The 20,822-nt window shown below is 39.0% G+C and overlaps 1 protein-coding gene across 10 annotated transcripts in view; it reads right to left on the bottom strand.

Moving 5' to 3' along the window:
- The window catches only part of RIC8B (RIC8 guanine nucleotide exchange factor B), a 90,217-nt gene extending 75,732 nt beyond the window's left edge, over nt 1-14,485 (bottom strand). For 3 of the 10 annotated variants that reach the window (XR_002779035.1, XR_897578.2, XR_002779036.1), the window contains exons 1-2: nt 13,928-14,485; nt 6,007-6,054 (exon numbers count right to left, since the gene is read on the bottom strand). Coding sequence is in view for 3 of the 10 variants with exons in the window: in XM_011387024.2 (XP_011385326.1) it covers nt 6,007-6,054; nt 13,928-14,011 (132 nt within the window). In the remaining 7 variants the exon portion in view is untranslated. The remainder of the gene's footprint in view (nt 1-6,006; nt 6,055-13,927) is intronic. The other 7 variants (XR_002779037.1, XR_002779038.1, XR_897588.2 and 4 more) reach the window with 3 other exon arrangements.
- Between the last annotated feature and the right edge of the window lie 6,337 nt (nt 14,486-20,822).

Here is a 20,822-nt window from a genome sequence, read left to right as displayed (position 1 = left end):
GTAGAGCCTCTGTCCCATGAGTGGGGAGCTGGATAAAGGGAAGGAGACCGCTCCTCTCAGCTGCACTCACTCAGAATTTAGTCTCAGCAACAGAGGCAGATTAGCTGAGGCAGGATAAAGAATGCTAAGGCTACCCCCAGTCTCTTCAGGGAAGAAAGCCCTCCCACTCTGAGCTGATGGAGAAGGGAGCTCTGTGTTATCTGCTGCATTAATTTCTGTATTAGTTTGGACAAGGGTTTCCATCTCTCCCAGCTGAGAGGGAGGGAGGAAGCAGTTCTTAGTTCAAATACTACAGACTTTCACTTTTCTTACTGAGTTTCAGTAGATTTTCTTAAATAAGTTTTTCTTCATTGACTATATGCTCTTAAGACCACTTCCAGAGACTTTAAATGTTTTTTTTTTTTTTTTTTAAATAATTTTCACCAGTTTCACTGGAGAGCAGATCCATAGAGCTCCTCACACTGTCATGGCTGGAAGTGGAAGTTCTTGACGAATTTTTTTGTATGAGTAAATGGATCTGAAACTCTAAAGTACAAAGCAGGAAAACTATTCTTGTCATTTCCACACAGAAATCCAAAAAGTGATCCAAAGATCATGTATGGGCTATCACATGTATGGCTTACTAAGTCGGAAGAGCTATTCTGTTCTTTCTCCCTACATTTAGTCCTTCAATATCTTAAAATGGAGTCTGAAATGAAGTTTAAATTGTTTTATTTTGAACTACTGTGAGGCATTCATCCTGGCCTTTGATACGGTTCAGCCTTTCTAGTCAGGATTTATGCCAGATCCCAGCTGGATGGGAACTTTAAAAAGTAAAAGGTATAGAATGCTTTTGGGAGTGAGTGAGTGAGTGAGTGAGTGAGTGAGTGAGTGAGTGTGTGTGTGTGTGTATGTGTAAGAGATCAAGATATTAAAAATGATTATCTTTAAAGTTACTGGTTTCTAAATGAGAACTATAGTTGCGCCATGTATCAAAGTATTCCCTAATGTAAAAACATCAAATAAAATTTGAATCAAATTTGCAAGGCATACGAAGCTCATTTGTTTTATTGAAAATTGGCATTTAACAATTTTTCAAATTACTAAAATAAGTGAAAGGGCCTTTAGAACAAACATCCATGCCTCAAGTTATTCCTAAGCATGGCTCCACAGTGTAAGATTGACATTTCTATGCTGTCACATTTTCCTTGGGGAAATTTAATATGAAAATTTACCCATTCATTTTCTACAGTCCACGATGGCAATCCTCCATATGCACCTGTAGCTGAGAAAGTGCCAAACCAAACACCATAGGCAAATAGCCAATTAGGAAATAAAACCTAACACAGGACCTGGCATACAGCAATTACTGAAAAACATTTGTGGACTATAGAGATCTACTAAAATGCCAAGTCTGGGGAAAAAGTTTAAAAAAAGAAATATTTCAAATGGTTGAATGGAACTTTGTGTTCATATAATTTCACTCCATAAACTGGCTCCACAGGTAATACTATTTCTAAATCTAAAAATATCCTTTTATGTTCCTCCAAAAGGAATATGTAAGATAATCGAGAAGTTTCGATTTTAGAGAAAATAATTTTAAAAAAAGTATTGGTCTTTGCTTATAATACCTCCAATCACACTATTATAAGAATATGTAACATGTATGTTATATATTATATAATTATTATATCCTTTATCATTATCGTCTACTATAAAAGTTTAAAATACAGAAAGAAAAATACCACTCACAGCAATAAATTCAGATTTATTGAATCTGAATTTCACCATTTAGTGAATTTCTTTGTAGTTATTTGTCTTAGTACAGTTTTTATTAGCTTTCCATGATTGTGATCATACTGTATGAATACTTCTGTGTCCTGCTTTTTCAGTAAACATGAGATGTGCTTGATTCTGCTATATAGTTAAGAGAATTTTAAAGTCAATACCAAACGATATGTTCAAGTCACAGGAATTCTAGCCTCCACTCACTAAGTTACCTTCATTCAACAGGTGTTTATTGTAGTTGCCTATTTTGTGGCACATGCAGTGCTGGGAGATGAAAATACAAAGAGAAGTGAGAGTTGTTATCCTCAAAGAATTCTCGACTTAGCAATTATCCTCTGCCTTCATAGAAATATGGGATTATCTATGTGAATTTGAAGGTAATAAAATACATGCTTGAAATTGGGCTATTTTTAACTTCATTCTTTTGAGAAAAATGGCCATACATAAAGATTTATCTCAGACAGCAACTGAAGTCCTCCACATTTGATGTAATTGTATTCTTATCTTACAGGTGAAAGAGCTACAATTCCTTTGCTCATTTTATGACATTTATTTTTCAAAATTAATTGCAGTTATGAAGTACTTGGTCTTCAGATCAGTTGTGTTTTAGAAACCAATATAAGAGCTTTCATTTCAAGATGTAAATTTTCAGATTATTCATCATACCTCCTCCCACCCTATATATTTGCATGATATATTTGTTTATGTGCTGGTAGATAATCATAGCCTACCAATTTAGATAGAGGATGTAAATCGAATGCTTCCATAAGCACAGGTGCCTAAATCCGAATCTACAATGATCCACATGTACCTAAAACTATTTGCATATATGTACAAACATTAGCAGTTGTATCTGACATGACTTTATCTGGAAAGATTTAAGCACTCCTTGTTGGTACTTCCCTTCGCTATCTTCCATTTTAAGACTAGTTGCCTAAATGGTGTCTCGAGGTATGAAACGAGATAAAACAAGGTACTGAGTCATAATTTCAAACCTTCTGAAATATACCTCAAGTGGTAATGAGTGGGAGCAGTGAAGGAGCTGCACATAATAGTCTGAAAATGTTCTCTGAGGCTCCAGCACTTACTAGTTATATGAGTATTAGCAAGTTGTCATTAATGTGATCCTCAGTTTTCTTATCAATAAAATAGGGATAGTGGCATTCTCGCCATACTTACAGTATTAGTTATTACTGTTGCAAAGCAAATCTTTGAAAAAATGCAAAACACTACATAAGTATTAGGAATTAGGTCTAAGGATCATTAATTTGTAACCATTTCCTAAAAAGCTCAGTATAATTTTTATTTTTTGAAAGGCTTTGTTTCCTTACATTTACTTCTAAGTTGTCACAAAGATTTTACATAAGAAAGGTGTGTTTTTACCTTTAGTTTATAGAAAGGGGTGCTGTAGTTACCAAGGAGCTACTGAAAGAAGGCTCCAGAGACATGTTTAGGAAAGAGAAAAAGAGAACTAGGGTAGCAGAACAAATTAAGACAGTAATTTGAGTTCCTCTTATTTTCAAACTAAGTTTAATGCAGAGATATGTCTACTATTCCATGTTTCTCTACATCGAGAACTTAAAGAAACTGTCAGGATGTAGATCCTTTAGAGTAGTCCAATAGTTTTGATTTCAAAGCCTTTTTAAAGCCTTAGGCATGAAAGAGTCACTAATGGTTTTAACCCCTGGAGACTGAAATGGTTTTGTTTGCCATTGTTTTTCCATTAATGAAGATTACCTAGCTAGGTCCCTAATGACATTTGTTTGTAGCAGAACCCTCAGGAAACAGAAATCTGCACATTATAACTGAAAATAACACCAGTACAGTAGTTACTGTCTCTGACGATCTAAAAGGCAAAGACAATACTTTAAAAACGTTAGATTTTGCAACTAACATATAGGAAATACACATGCTTTATTAATAACTGTGTGGGAAAATCTTCTCCCTCAACTGAAACTTATATGGAGTGAGGGAATCTGTCTTCATGTATTTAATTTGACCAGTAAAAGTACTACTAAAATTCTAGTGTTAGATTCTCAAGGCACCATGAATCTACAGAGGTACCATGGATTCTCCCAACTAAACAAATAGCAGCTGCCTTCCTAGCCTGAATACCTAGCAAGGGTATGTCAAAAATATGCTCTTGTTAACACCATGCTTTTTTTTTCTCTCTCTCATTAGCACATAATGGTCTGTCCCTCTCCCTTCACCACATCATAGTATTCTATTATGCAGATGTCCCCTATTTTCTTCAAATACCCCCTACTTGCTGGACACTTGGTTGTTTCCAATCTTTGCTATCAAGTACAACGCTTCAGCAAATAACTTTCTTTACTTGGGTTCAATCTATCCACCAAAGATTTCTAAAAGTGACAATGCTTGGTCAAAGGACAAAATGCATCTATAATTTTGGTAGATACTGCCAGTTTCTGCTCCACAGGAATTGTGCTATTTTGCACTCCCACCAAATGTGTGCTTGTTTCCTGAAGGCTATTTATAAAAATACACATTCTTGGATCCCACCCCCTAAATTCTGACTCAGTAGACTAGAGGTTAGGCCTGAGCAGGCCTATCTTAAAAAAGCTCCCCCAAATGCACATCTCTGGTTGGAACTCCTGCTCTAAAAAGTAGTCTAGTCTTGTTTACACTGCTAAAATCCAAAAGAAAATCAGAGTTAAATCTTTAACCTCCAAAGTTTATACTCTATGTCACTCATTCAATAGATACTTTTTCAGTGTTCTTTATGTGCTGGGCACTCTAGATGTGGAGGACATCAATAACATTATCTGTCATTAGGGAGTTTGCAGGGTCTCACGACGAGAGCCACAGATATATAATTAAGAGACAATGTATAAGCATAGAGTTAGAGATTTACATAGAACTTTATGGGAATATTGAAAAGGGCTAATTTACCCTAACAGGAATACTAAAGGAAGCTTCTTGAAGGAGATAATCCTGGAGCTGAGTAGGATTAACCCGTTGAAAAGAGGAAGATGTATACAAGAAGAAAAAAGGCATTCTAAATAGAAAACAATATAAGCAAAGGTAGAAAATAAGAAACAGAAGAGATGTATATGTGTATGTAACCGGAAACATTTCATATCGCTAGAGGATAAAATATAAGGGAGAGAAGAGCTGCATAAATAAGCAGAGATCAGGTCACTAAGCATCTAGGATGTCATGTTAAGAAGTTTGAATCTTACAGGCCAAAAAAAGTCACCCAAGGGTTTTAAAGGCTGGGAGTGACGTGGTTAGATTGTTGTTCTAGATTCATGGACAAGGGACTGGAAGGGCATATAACTGGAAAAAGAAAGAACAGTTAGGAAACTGGTGAAGTAATCCAGATGGAGGCCTGAATTAGGGCAGGGGTTAAGGAGAGAGTGGAATGAAAAAAAGCACAAGGTAAAGTAAGCGGAATGTAGACATTAGATGTTGGTGTGGACGTGAACAGAAGGATGATTTCAAGGTATTATCAAACCACTACTAGGAGAGCACTAGATGTTTTTAAAGCTATTTTTCCAGCAGCAGTGATAGGTTTACACTAATTCAGTCATGCTTTCTTACCTGGTCTTGGCATTTGAGGCCAGGAATAGATAAATGGGGCTCAACACACAGACAAAACTGGTGAGCTTCTCCGTTAGCAGCATGCTCTAATCAACTAAGTAAAGCAACCATAGGCAACCCAAGAGGCAAACACAACATTGAATGATCATATCTCTGATGCACCCTCTTTAAAACTCCTCTATTGGTGAGTCTCTTGACTCCATTTTCCTCTATGCCCATGAAGTCAGTGACCTAGACAATTGTTGACAACAAAACTGTCAGCATAGGGAAGGACATGTGGCTAAGGGGCAGCAGCATTAACAGCTGCTTTCCCAAAACTTATTCCAAAGCCAAGTTTCACAATATTAGCAAAGCACTGTGGGCAGCCTGCAGTCCTGCTTTCAAATGAAGATGATCTCTGACAGTGAGAAGATATAGGGAGAGAGTCCCCTCTGAACCGTTCTCATTGCCTTGATTTATCCAAGTGTAATGGTCCAGTGGAGATGAAGCAGAAGGGTGTTGTGTGTAATTCATACTAAACCTAGCACATGTCTTTATTCTTTAGAGTTCCTAAAAAACAAGCTGAAGGGAAACCGAAAACTAAATAACCATCAGATAAAAACAACTCCACTGTTTGGAAAGTCCATGAATGAAACACATATACACACACACGTACACAGTAACACCAAGTCTTACCTTTCTTTTATCTTCATCTGTTGGTTCAAATTTGAAAGTAGCCCTATGCTGAGGGGGGAAAAAAGGGAAACAATGTCATTTTAAATACACAGATTTTTAATTTTGGCTATGTTTAAAACTATATAATGTCTCCATAAAAAATGTTGCCTTCTCATATCATATCTCACTATTAGTATTAAAGAGATAGGCATATGAACAAATAATTTTTAGTATGAAACGTCTACAGCAGAAATACATACCAAGGAGCACAGAGTACCAAGTCACTAACTCTGCCCAGAGAAATCTGGAATGCTTTGCATGCAGTACAGAGAATTTGAACTGGACTTTGAGAGAGGAATAGTTTTCCAAGAGGCAAATGAAAGCATTATAGAAACAGAAAGGCTCAGATGTGTGAAACAGTATGATGTATTTATGAAATAAGCAGCTCTATCTTAGGGGATGTTAAGGGATAGGAGGAGAAGAGTGAAAAAAGACGATGGAAAAGTAGATTGGAAAGAGACTTGGAAGGGCCTTCCAATGCTGCTGAGGCATTTGTACTTTCTGTTTTATATATTCAATAAGAAATCATCAGAGAATTGTAGATAGGGAAGTGATTTGATAGACTAGTATTTCAGGAAAATATTCTGTAAGAACGAGGGTTTAAATCATGGATCCATCACTTACTAGTCAGTTGAACAAGTAACAAATTCTCCATAACTAGATTTCTTATGTGAAGAGAGGGAGCACCTAGTTCACAGAACTACTGTTAGGGTTAAAACAACTAAGATATATAATGTACCATCTCAGTGCCTGGAATATAATAAACAATCAGTAAATATTAGGGTTATAATGATGGTGGTGCCAATGATATTGAAGAAAAAATAACTGGAAGAGACTATCATGACTCTCCTAAAATGACTGGCAACACTATATTTTCCACTCTGTAGCTGTAACAGGTGATGGAGTAAGTTGACTTGTCCACTGTCAGAGAAAGAGTGATGGTACACAAAAAATAAAGCACAACATTCTCCTCTCAAGTTTTATTCAGGAGAACCAAGTGCTCTTATGAATCCTAAGCTTTCTTTAAAAAAAAAAAAATCTCCACCTTTCCTTTGTATTTCTCTCACTGGCCACACTAACAAACATTTATTGGCAACCCACCAGGAGTTGAGCACATGAAGTACTAAAGATATCATCATTACAGGTAGTTCTGCATTGAAGGCTTTGTAAAAGAAGCAATTTTTGAAATTAAATGAGATGAAGAAACATTGACCAAGCAGTAGTTCTGAATCTAAGAAATGGTCAGAAGGAAGACTTAGAGGTATGAGAGAAGGGCCGTTTGAGGAAGCCTAAGAGAGACTGCTTCACATATGGCTTGGACAACAATGAAAATGGATGATGTCAGGTGATAAGGGCTTGGATTTTAAAATTTATACCTGAGCTGGCAGATGGGTGACAGGAAACCAGGGGAAGACTCTGAGGGGAATGTGACTAAGTAGAGCATTCTGGAAGAATATTTTGGGCAGTAGCTTATAGACTAGATTAATGGAGAGTAAGGCTGAGGACATAAAGCTCTCTGAGATATGAGCATCAATAATCCAAGGATGATATTGCTGGCAGCAGTATAAACTGAGACAAACTTTAAAAGGGAAAGTAATTTAGCAACACATAAGGGAAACCATAAAAATATTCACATGCTTTGACCCAGAACTTCTATTTCTAGTAATTTATCCTAATGAAATCATCCAGAGGAGAGACAAATTATATATGTAAGCATATTTGCTGCACTGTTCTCTAATATAGAAGAAGAAAAGAGACATCTGAATATCCAACAACAGGAGACTGATGAAATAAATTGCTGGGCATCCACCTGACAGAATATTACATTACAATGAAAAATAAAAAATGGTTAAAAAGCTCTTTACATGGAAAATTACGATGGCATCAAATGGAAAGAGTAAAACATCAAATTATATGTCCATGTCTATGATCAAAGTACCTACCTAAATATATGGATGCATTCAAAGTCTTGAGCATTAAAATGCAAATAAAAAGCAACTATATGGGGGAGGTAGAAATTCTGGTGATTTCTCTGAAAAAACTCATTGCTGGAAAATTATTTTTATAATTAAAAAGGAAATTAAAAAAATAAAAAATAAGTGAATGAATGAATGAACAAGAAAAGAAAGAACAAGTTGTAAATGTGAAGGCTATAACTTGAGAATTTATAGATCTGAGGTTTAGTAAAAACAGTATTAGATAAAAGATAAAGAAGCATCAGACATCAGGCTAACCTTGTAAACTGAAGCTTAGTAAAAGTCTAATGCAAATGAGAATAAATAATTGCACTTAGAAACCAACAAAGCTTATTTTTTACCATTTTATGTGAATTCCATAAATTATCTGGAATAAATGTACCTAGTTGCCAATATAATGGTTCTTCTAAATTTTTTGGCATTTATGGTAAGGCAACAGAAATCTTGGAAAGACTCTCATTAAGTTATAAAAATATCTTTTAAACTGTTTCTGCTTAAAATTAATCTTTTAAGGTGATAATTTAGACTAGCACCAAGGACTAATTTTTCTGTTACTTTTCCTTTTCACATCCTCATCAACATTTATTTTCTGGGTTTTCTTTTTTGCATTTTATTTTATTTTATTATTAGTTTCCAGTTTTCTGTTGTTTTTTAAATGCAAGGCTGATCCTGCCATAAAACTAAAACATGGAAGAAAGAGAGAGAGACAGAGAGAGAGAGAGGAAAGAAAGGAAGAAAAGCTTTCGGAAGCCTTGTCTAACTAGCATGAGGGATTAATTAGAAAATATACCAATATGTGAGGCAATACAAGTTGAATTTCGAATGTGTCAATCTAGCCAGCTCAGACCGCTAAGACTGCTTGGCTCCAAGGATCTTAGCTTCTCCATGGCTAACTTCTTTCACCCTTTAACCTTTAACCCTTATTCATCCCCCTTTCTAAGGCTGAAAGGGGAAGGAGAACTAGCATTTCTGGCTATAAATGCCTTTCTAGAACTATTAACCAAGAGTCAACTACCTCACCTTCTTCATATGCTTAATTCTCAGACAAACAGGAGCAACAAGTCAAATATAAACTAAAGAGTAAAACCACTATTAAATTTAGAGACCAAGTAAGGTAGGAACAGCTCAGTGACATATAACTCATTAGGACTCCCCTCTGTAGGTTTTATATCCTATGAATAGGCTCTAAATAGATCAGAGTCAGGATTCAGACATCACTGGGTTTGAGTCCAGTCCTGCTACTTAACAAAAGCGTGACCTTGGTCAAGTTACTCGACTTTACTACCTGTCAGTGTTTCCTTATCTTTATGTACAGCACCTTTGCGCACAGCAGGTGTTCAATAAGTGGTCACTATTATTATTATTACATGGCCTATGATGTGGCCAAATACTGAACTATTAGAGAACTAGGAGTTATTTCATAGATTTCCAAAGATAATCAAATGGTACTAATACCAAGTAATTACCTGTGTGTGTGTGTGTGTGTGTGTGTGTGTGTTGGGCTATGTTTCACGAATAGATTACTTCTAGAACTAAACGCCAGGAACTGAAATTATATAACCTAATTTGGAAATAAGAACATGGTATAACAAAGGAACAGATCATTAAAAATGCTCCACTGCAAAAATCTGTGAAATAACCTCAGAGTCAGAACTCAATGTGGAAAGCAAAAAGTCCTCTTACATGGCATGGGGTATTTATATATCCTACTCAAATGTGGAGGCTATATTTATAGAATTATCTCAATATCAGGTTCCTATCAATCAGGTTCTTCCAGCACATAAATGAAGACCTCATTGCTATCAGTGTGGTTTTCCTCTCTCATGAGGACTATTCTTGGAGACCTACCTACTTGTATCTTAAATAACGTTTACCTTTCATTTGGCCATAAACTTGCCATCCTTCCAACATGGAATCCTGCTGGAGCTTGCTATGGGTAGCATATGCTTAGGTGGCCATCTCTCTCGTTATCATCATAGTTGATGACTCTAGGCCTCAGTTTCTTCACCTATTAACTGAGGGGGTTGGACCCAATTATCTCTGAGGTTCTTTCTAGTCTAAATATCCACGATTCAGGTAACTGTGATACTACTGTGCACCATGGGGCCCTTGATCAGTTTGTCGTTGATAATCATAATGATGGCAACCAATCTCTCTACTAAATCTGTTATCAGAACAGGCCCTAAGGGAGAAGGAGCTTGGACAGCCTAGACTAGAATGATACTTCCCATAATCAATAGCTCATTCTATAACCAGAGTGGAGGTGATTAGGGTCCAACAGGAGTCAAAGGAAGTAGTGTATTGGTGCTGAAACACCTTTCTCTTCTGTGCTCAGAAACGCAGAAGTGATGGGGTGAAGGCAACGTGGCCTTGCAAAGAGCCCTGGATATGGAATCTGAAGACTAGGTCTGCCACTTCTAGCTATGTGCTCTTGAGCCCGGAGATAGTCATTTGTCTTTCTGAATCTCAATTTCCTAATCCCCCAAAAGGAGAATACTTCCATCTCCCTCATAAGTTTTAATATAAGAGAATTATATGTGATGACATGTGAAAGCCGTTAGGATAATACAGAGTACATAGCAGGCACTCGATCTATGTTAACGGGTGAACTGGGAAGAGTGAAAAAGAACCACTCTTCCTCTCCTTTTTAATATTTTCCTATGCTGAGTCAACCTGCATTATGTCCTTGAGAAACAGGCAAGTTTTGTTTTTTTCTGGGATAAATAGTTCTTCCTTCTCCCCAAGATAACAAGGATCAGTGAATACAGCAAGAAAGCTGGGAAATTAGTCTCTGGAACATTCAGCAGAAATTAAATGTTGCTACCTGGAGCCAGACAGGTAACTGTTGCTCTAAATGTGGTACGAGGTATTTTGCTACCCATCAGAAAGTGCAGACGTCAAGGAAAAAGAGAAAGAATGGAGTATAATCCATTTTTTTTTTTTTTAAATCAGGCTATGTCAATTCAGTGGTACATGTTTAATTCCCACTTTTTTTGTTCAAAAACAGATGGGTTCTTCCTCAGTGCTGGGCACTATTCTAAGTGTTTTACACATACAACTCCTTTGATTCTGACAACAAACCTACGATGTAGGTACCATTATTACCCGTTTCGCAGATGAGGAAACTGAGACACAGCAAAGTCAAGTAACTCATACTAGGACACAAGGAGGGCAAACTGAGGCAGTCCAGGCAGTCGGACTCCAGCACCCGTGCTCTGGTCACGGGACCTCTTGAGTACTTTGATCATTAGAATATAACTCACTGAGTCAATGTCTCCAGGTGTATTGTGCTCAGTGTTTGGCATTATATTTCAGTTAATTTAAGCCTCAGAATAACTTAGGTGATATTAGTCCTATTTTACAGATAAGGAAACTGAGACTCAAGCTTCAAATAACTTACCATAGTCATGAAGCTAGTAATAAATGACAGATGTGAACCAATGTTTATCTGACTTCAAATTCTACCTTCTTTCCACTATTCCTTTCGACGACTGGCGTTATTAGAGAAATAAGGTAGCACAAAGAAATTCCTCTCCCAAACAATGAACCAATCGTTCTCTCTCTACATCATTCATTTCTCTTCTTGGTTAGATTCCTCAGTGCCCCATAATCACCTCTTACTCTGAATATTTCTGAAATCAATTTTTCCAGATAAGAAAAATGAAGTACACCGTATCCAGTTACTTTTTCAGGGTTTCAGACTCTATGATTTAATTCCACCTTCCCATTCTTATTGCCAGACAATTGCGATCATACTTTCCGTTCCTATTCATCTGTTTCTCTCGCTTTGAGGGGCAAAGCCCCAAAGCCAACAAGAAACTGAGCTATTTTCTCTGTACTCTGGCCTTACTATAATCAGCATTAAACATGAGAGCTCTTTTCTGATAGAGATGACTGACTTGGTTTGGATTAAGTCAGAGCATTCTCAGGTTTGGCCCAAAACATCCAAGTGTTAGGGAAGATTCCCAAACACTTCAGGAATACTACCTTAAACAATGCACACTGGGTATTACAACTTTAAAAACATTCCCGTTGTGAAAGCGGAGCTGGAGATATCTAGAACTCAAGCTGACAGCAGTTGGCCAGCAGTGGAAAGTGGAAACCAACCTAGAGGGAAATCAAGGAGAGGAAGAGATAAATTGGAGGAAGCAAATCTGGAGTTCTAATTAGTTTAGCCATGAAGGGAAGGAGAAATATTGAAGGTGATAAGGGTCAGTTGGAGGTTTTTCCTCCTCCCTTCAGTTCCTCTTTATTGCTGGATATCTGGCATATAGCAAGTGCTAAATAAATACTACTTGATTCAACATAATGCCAAGGTTTCTGTTGTATTTCTTTCTTTTGAAAATCAGTTTGCAGGTGCCTCAAATCTTTTTTGGAAAACAGTTACAAATCAAGTAAAATGAATATAATCTCCACAATATGTAGACCTATGCATCAAATGAACTTCTCCTAAATTAGGCAGATAAGCAAGAGTAAAGCACATCAGAAAGAGAAGAGGCTAAGATATGAACAGAATCGAATCCATGCATTTTCCCAAAGAAAGCAGTGTAGTCTTGTAGAAACAGCAGTCAGCCTAGATTCAAATCTCAGCCACATCGCTGAATGGCTGTATAGACTTGGGCAACATTATCCTAAATTTTATCATTTGTAAAATAGAGAATACCACCACTTTCCTCATGGGGTTGTTGGGAAGATTAAATGGAAATGAAAGTGTCTTATTTTGGGATCTTCTCCATCCACCCAGAGCAAAAATGGCATACTAGCAGTTCAATAATACGAAGTGTAGAATGTGCAGGGGTAGGTACATAGCAAACGCAGAAGGGGAAATTGTGAATGGAAGCCAATGAAAGAAACATGTTATATCTAGGGTGAGACTTGGTGTTGGGTGTGTTTTCACAGAGGGAGTAGTCAGTCATTTCTATAAAGCAGTCTTCTAAATAGAAGAATAAAGGTGTGGTGTGCTGCCTTTTGAAGTGAGCATGTAAAATTCCTGGAAGAAAAAGTAGTGGAGAGCTAACGGTCCTAGAAGAGAGATTCAGAAAAGTGGCTGGGATTTAAAACAAGATACCTTTTTAATGCAAAATTGTACATTGGAAAAAGCAATAAATGATTTGAAAAGCTAGGCTGGAATCCCAGTTCACAAGTATGACCTTGGGCAAGTTACTTAACCAATTGAGACTCTCAATTGCAAAACACAGATAAAACCTCATAAGACTGTTGTCAAGATTAAATGAGATAACGGATGGGAAAGCTGTTAAGGCGATACAAATAATAGGTATTTTTAGGACTTAGATTCTCCCCCCACTTATAACATAGTATTTCCATGACCTTGGCATGATTTCAGTTCTTAGTGCCTCCGTTTTCTCACCTATAAAATGGGGAGGATGATACCATCTACCCTATAAGTGCTCTGAGAATCAAGTGACACCATATATGAGACATCGCGCCTTGAAAACTGTACAGTGCTATAGGTATATAAAGAATTGCCACCGTGGCTGATATATTTTACGCATGTCACAGGCCGTGTTTGTGTACAGAAGCAAGTATTTTTATGCTATACAGGTGAGGAAGCCTCGAGTGCATTTATGCATCCAAGACTGGGGCACAGAGCACACACGAACACCTACGGATTCCGGGGGTGTGACTTGCGCGTTTGGGAGGAGGACCGTAGGACAAGCTGCTGGGCCGGAATCAGAGGAGTGGGCGCCAAAGTGGGGGCAGGGGGGATGCAGGATGCATGGATCGGAAAGGCTGGGGGCACAAACACGCATGCCCAAGCCGGAAACGTTTTCGGGGGAGAGCAGTGCGCATCCCCGGAATGAGGGGGGTGGGGAGAGATGAGCTGTGCAAGTCCGGAGGGCGGCCCGGGGGTGCTATACCCCTAGCCCGGGGCCAGAGCTCTTTACCTTATCGCTGTAATCCCTCAGGACCCGTTCGATAGCCCCCGCCTCGCCGGCCCGGACGATGTAGAGGGCGCGCTCCTCATCCATGGCCGCAGGTGCGGGGGAGCCGCGGCCGCTCTGCGCGCCCAAGCCGCTGCCTCCAGGTAAACGCCTCGCGCCCCCGCTCGCTCGCTCCTTCTCAGCTTCCTTCCTTCCCTCCTTCCCTCCCTCCCTCCTGCCTCTAACCCGCCAGCCTCCGCCCGGGCAGGCCCGACGTCACCGCCCCTCAACTTTCACCCCGCGACGTCACCGGTCCCCCAGCAACCGGTGCCTCGCGGCCGCCCCCGGCAAGGCCCAGGACTTGATAGAGGCTTGCCGAGCGGCCTGAGGCGGGGTCAGACCCAAGGTCCTGCTTGCTCTCCTGCCTCTCCTTCCCTCGGATTAGAGTCCAGCCTTTTAAGTGGGCTTTCACAGACAGAACTGTTCTCTCCTGACTCTCCTCTGTGAATCATTCTTCTCAGCTGACGAAAACGACCCGCTTCTGCCCCGCCCCTCTAAGAGACAGTTCGCTAAATGGACTACAGTTCCCCGCGTGCAATGGAGTCACCCTATTATTCCATCTAATTTGCTGGAGTGCCGAATGGCATGCCGGGATTAGTAGTCATCCAGCGGGAAAGACTTCCCTTCAAAGGCATGCTGGGAGCTGTGGTCCTGCGAGGGCCGGAAACGGGAGTCGGGCCGCCCCTGAGGCCAGCGGCCAGGAGACCGTTAGGGGGAGGGTTAAAGCGACGGCTCTGCCTCCTTTTTGTTCCTTACGGAGCTGACTGTCCTGTTGGAGCCTTGGCTGGTTATACTGGTTGATAGTCGCGGAAACTGGCACACTTTGGTGGGAACTGTCAAGGACTAGTTTAATGCCTTCGTTTCTCGTTTAGCGGTTTCGATCTCCGAAATTCTTTCCTTCCTTGTTTGCGGTCATGTTATGTATTGAGTTATGTATTACAGGCATGTTAACTAGATGAAAGAGGACTCGGCGATTTTCTTCCTTAATAACAATTGCTGTCATATATCGCGCGCTGCCTGAGCTCCAGACTGTTCCGTGGTTTCCGTATAGCCTCTAATTCTCACGACACCGAGATTTTTGTAGAACCAAAGGAACTCGAATAGGTTAAGGAATTTGTTCTAAGTCATATAGCCAGTAAATGGAGAACTTGAGATTTGAATCCTGGTCTTTCCCCAAAGGCGGCTGCTCTTCAACCACCAGAAATGTAATAATACTGATACGCTGCTAATAGTAGTGGTGATGATGATGATGATAATGATGATGATGATGAGACGCTCACATTTCCTGAGTTTACTATGTGCAGGCATTCTGTTACTTTAGCTGTATTACTTCTGTCAATTTCTCACAAATTTAGTCAACAAACATTTGATAACCTCGGTTTTCTCATCTATAAAATGGGAAGGATGATACCATCTACCCTATAAGTGCTCTGAGAATCAAGTGAGACCATATATGAGACATTGCGCCTTGTTCGATGTAGACAGTGGGCCCAAAATGAAGTCCCTGCTCTGATCGACCTTCGTACCAGTGCTTGATCCTCTGAGTGAGATACTATTCACACTTTAAGATGAGGAAACTGAGTTTTGGAGAGATTAATTTACCAAAATTGCAGAATTTAGAAACTGAATTTGAACTCAATCTCTGTTCTTTTTGCTCTCTCAAGCTACTTGTTAGAGTGTGGATGTATTAATTCCCAGTTTTTCATTCCAAGCAACCTTTACGAGAAATCATTTTTGATGCCTCCCCTGCCTGCCTCTGCCTGTTGAGCTATGTTGAAGAGGAATTAGAGGGGACAAAAATTTGTTCATCTAATAATTATTGAGTTTATGTGTCAGATACTGCGCTAGGCTCTGGGGATTTGGAGATAAAAACAAATATGGAATCCGAGCTCATGGAGCTTTTGGTCTTTCTGTGGGTTATATTTTTCATGCAGCAAACATTTCTTGAGCATATTTGTTGAGCCAGGGATTGGAGTAGGTGCTGTGTCCATAATTAAACTAGGTCAGAAAGATTTTAATCTGTAACTTGAAAAAGCACATTTTTTTAGTAAGGTCATGGTATGGTAAGCTACATCCTTTAGGTAATAGTAATATCTTGCAATTGTTTTTAACAGTTTACAAAACATTTTAATATACGCTATCACAATGGATCCTTGAGCAAGGTATTGTTCCCACTTATATATAAGAAAACAGGCTCAGTTGTGTTAAGCAACACAAACTGGGACTCAAACTGAGAGCTGTAACATAACAGTTTTTGGGTGCTTACTCTGTGTCCAGCACTATATTATGTGCTTTTTGAGTAACCATATATTTATTTTTGGAGCAAGGACTCCCTGACAGGATACTAACAAGCATAAAGTATCTGAGTAGAGATGTTTCTTTCAAAGAGGATCTTACACAGTGTTTGAAAGGTCTGTTTAACAGAAATAGGCTTATGTTTTTAGGCTCCAACCCTATACTTCTAAAAAGATTTTTAAAAAAATGCAAAACCACATGAATTAATGGCTTAGGAAATTGCACTTTAGTAATTTTAATTAAGCACTAATATTCTGATTTTATAAATCAAAAGGATCTTTGACTCTAATTCAAGTCATCCTTTGACCACTGACGAGACTCTGGTCCCAGAAAAATTAAGTGACTTGTCCAAAATCAATAGTTAAAAGCAGACTCTGGGACTAGAGCCTAGACTAGCTAAATCCTGGGTCACTGCATCACTTTACATCCCTTAATATTTAGTTATGTGATACTTTCAGTGACTAGAGTCTCTAGTCCAGCACTAACTCCAGTTCCTGTTGGTTCTTGGGTGGCATGATACTAAAGAATTAGGATTTAGAGACTGGGTAATCGAAGCAACAAATACGTATTCAGAATTCATTGCTCTGAAAGATAGTAATATAATAATTCTATGCATATATATGGATAGTGCTTTACTATTCTCAAAATATCTCCACATAGATTATCTGATTTAATCTTTATAATAGCTGAAAAATGCAAGGTCAGTAGGACCTTTTTATAGAGAAAAGGGAAGTTCAGAGTGCTGATTAGCTTGCTCCTAAGCAATAAGTTAGCTAATGACTGGTATAGTTAAGGGCTAGAAGTGCTCTAGGCTCTGATAACATACAGTGTTATGGACTTAGAGGTCAGGGCCAATGAAAAAGCCTGCAAATAGATACTAGTCATTTATTTTGGACTTTGATATATCCTGCTGTGGCATTTCCTCTGCCGTGACAATGGGTTATTTGGAATGTGCCAAATCGAAGGTCTTTATGAAGCACCTGGTGCCAACAGCTTTTAAATACAGATCTTTCATGTGCAATATTTTTACAGATTTTCTTTAGGAAAAAAGCAGAAATTTAAAAACTAAACAGCTTGGTTTAGTTGCTACAGCTTCAGAATTGGAGTTCAGAAAATTCCACTAATTCAAGATACAACCTGTCACTTAAAAACCACCACGCCACTGTGTGTGGCTACTCTGTCAATCTCTCTTAAGCTAAGTGTTCTCAGCTATAAAATAAAGAGATTGAGCTAGATATTATCTTAGTTCTCTCTGTTCTAAAATTTTATGATTCAAAGAACAACAAAATCATTTTTGAACATGCTCATTCTTTAGAAAAATTAATTAAGAGTGAGGTTGTACAAATCAATATGTATAAATCAAATATGAATACGATGTATGCAAATTATTTCTTGGGCATACCTGCAAAGATTCTGATTCACTTGATCTGTGGTGAGACCTGGGTTTAAGTGAACAATGGGGTTAAGAACCACTGGACCAATATTTTGATAGTATATTAACCACTGAACTAATTTTTTGATAAACTACCAAAGTCATGTGCATGTGACTCCTTAGTCTTTGAGAAATCAGAGTGACCCAGCAAGACAAAAGTTATTTTAAATTTTTTGTTTGTTTGTTTGTTTCTTCTTTTTTTTTTTATTACCAAGAATGAAGTCTCTCTTTTGTAATAAAGTTAATTATCATGACTTGTTCTTTTAACATAATTTGGTGATCATTGGAGCATGGCATTGTCTTAAGCACCATAAAAAAAAATTCAGGCAATAAGCAGATCTTTTCTACTGATAGGAAGAAACAAACTGAACATAAGTATTATGCAAATTAAAGCAAGATAAACATTGGTGAGAAGAAGAGTAATCAGAGAAGCTTTGTTGGAGGAGGCGAACCATACAGAATAGTGAAGAGAACGTAGAGAGCTAGCAGATAGTGGAAAATGCCATGAGAAAAGTTCAGGAGGCCAAAATTAACAAGACCCTTATTGAGAAATGATACCAACTTGGTCAAACTTTCAAGCCAGCAATGGAGATTTCTTAGAGGTCAATTCGTCAGATAAGGAAGAGTTAAAAATGAGAGACATTTCATAATCAGTGATGACTCTATGACCAGCCAATCCAACTTCAACATGTTACATTCCTGAAAATACTATCTCAGAATGCCATATGACATAAAGTTAAATAGAACTGGGAAACAGGAAAGGGTCTGTTGCCGGAAGGTGTCACGTCATTGTACACATTATTTTAATTTCTCAGGATCTCATTTATAAACTTAGAGTTGGATTAAATGACTTCAAAGTTTTTTAAAAACTCTTAAAAATTTATAACTACTCCATCCAGCCTTTCAGCACCATTATGAGGTTCCTCAATAATATTTACCGTATTCTAATTGCTAAAATTGAGCCCACGCTGTTAGTCCTTGGCAAATGTACCTATAGTTGTTCAATATTAATTGACTCTCCACAGTGGGACTCTCAGATTAAGCATACAAAATGGGCTCTACCCTTTAGGAGTTTTTATTTATCCAAGAACTGGAATGTGGGTCAGACCTATTTGCATCTTGCTGGCTTGGAATCCCCTCCAAACACCTCTTGGGAAAACCCAGCGCTTTGGGTGGCAGTGCTGTAATGTGGCGAAAGAACCTGGACTGGAAATTGGAAAACCTGGTTTTTAGTTGTGACTCACTGTGTGAGTCTCAGAAGCCCATCATTTGTCAAATTCCTTAAAACCCTTCTGGCAACCAATTTTTTTTTTTTTTTTTGTATCAGACAGAATACTTGAAAGCCAAAAGGCTCTAGTTTAAATTTTAACTCTGTCTCTGGGTGTTCAGGGTTGTCACTTGCCCCCTTTGAGCATTGATTTTTTTTTTTCCACAGTAATGAGCATAATAATCCCTGCTTTGCAGGATGTCGTAAGGGGCAAAAGAGATGGCCTTCAAAGTGGCTGGCACAGCAGACGTGGCATAGAGTGCCCACTCAAATGTTAGCTGAACTGGAATGAAAAATGCTGCCTCCCTCACGGTGATGTTGTAAAGTTTTGGGGATAAAGGTCACGTTATTCCTATTGATGTACAAATGCATAAGTTTTGTTGTCGCTAGTGTTATTTTTAACAGGAAAGTAATTCCGGCATACTGGTTTGGTCTTTAAACCTTGAAGTTAGTGTCTTTAACACTGACATGCTTTGACATAAGATAGTTTGGGGATAGTGACTGTCGTGTGTGTAAGTAAGGGGTCCAAAATACACGTGCGTGTGTGCACACACACACCATATCAATATCTTTGCAATTAAGCTTTCGAGATGCACATGTTAGAGAAAATATATTCTCACAACCCTTCTTCCCACCACTTCCTTTTTAACTCTTTATGCAGTAAAGCATTAATTTACTTACCAACATTTGATTAAACTCTTAAGGTTCAACCCTAGGAGGAGGTGGCAGTGGACAAAGGATTATGGCCATTCATCATCAACACAGTTTAGTCTTCCCCTCCAGTTGCCTACGAAGGATTAGCATTTCCTTGAAAGGAGGAGGACAGAATAAATTGCATCTACGGCCAAAGAACTGCCAGCTCCTTTCAGCTGGGGGCACATACCGGGAGCTTTTCTCATATTAGTCAGCTTTATCTTAACTTTTGGGCAGTGCCTACATCTGAATTTCATGGGTTTCAGGGTCAGTCAAAACAGAATTGTAGGGCTGTTGAGGTCAGAGGCCACCGCTGTCAAAGGGTAGTGACCTGAGCAGCAAGAGGTGGCCAGTCCCCCACCCCCACCCTCCTCAAATGACTTCATTCTAGTGAATACTTGGCTCATTGCACCTCCCCTGCAGAGCTTTTTTTCAGACCTGGTAATAAAAATCCTCCCGTGACCTGGTATTTTTTTTTTTTTTACCTTTATGATTGATTTTCTTTTGTTCCTGTTTCTCTATAGAATGACCAAATCTTGGTCCTTGAGAATATATTGGTTTGTATGTGCCCTGGGAAATGACGGAGGGAAAGCTATCTGCTGTTAACTTACAGTGAATGGAATGCCGCCTAGGGTGTGGGGGGAAAGTCTGGTGCCCCTCTTAGGAACTGCCTTCATTTAGTGCACACGAAAATTTCCCAGAACTTGTGAAACGTTCTTTAACCCCAGTAGGTTCTATTACCATGGTCAAGGTTGATTTAAAAACTGCAAAGCCGCTTAGGAGAGAGGAATGGGGGCGGGGTGGGGTGGAGTGGAAACAAAAGTAGGAAGGAGGAAGAAGGCAGTGTGCTTTAGTGGAAAGAGCTGGAGCAGGGCAGTTTGGTTTCCAGATCCCAGCTCTCCCACTTACTGTGTGACTTGGGACAAAGCCCTACACTGCTCGGAGCCTGTGTTTCTTCACCTGTAAACCGAAATGATTAGACCATTGACATTGCAAGGAGGTTGTGAGAAGTGGAGATGATGCCTCTGATGTGCCTGGCACATAGCACACCCCAAGAAATGGGAGCCTTATGCAGGCAGATCTATTTCAGAAATGTCCCACCTATCACACGCAGTGTGAGGTGAAGGCGGCGTGTGGAGGTTCCTCATTTAGAGATTGTCCTTTGGCCTTGG

Source organism: Pteropus vampyrus, unplaced genomic scaffold (assembly GCF_000151845.1).
Source record: "Pteropus vampyrus isolate Shadow unplaced genomic scaffold, Pvam_2.0 Scaffold16, whole genome shotgun sequence".
Taxonomy (NCBI): Eukaryota; Metazoa; Chordata; class Mammalia; order Chiroptera; family Pteropodidae; genus Pteropus; species Pteropus vampyrus.
The sequence above is the reverse complement of the archived record's forward strand: the minus strand, read 5'-3'. Positions and strand labels throughout refer to the sequence as shown.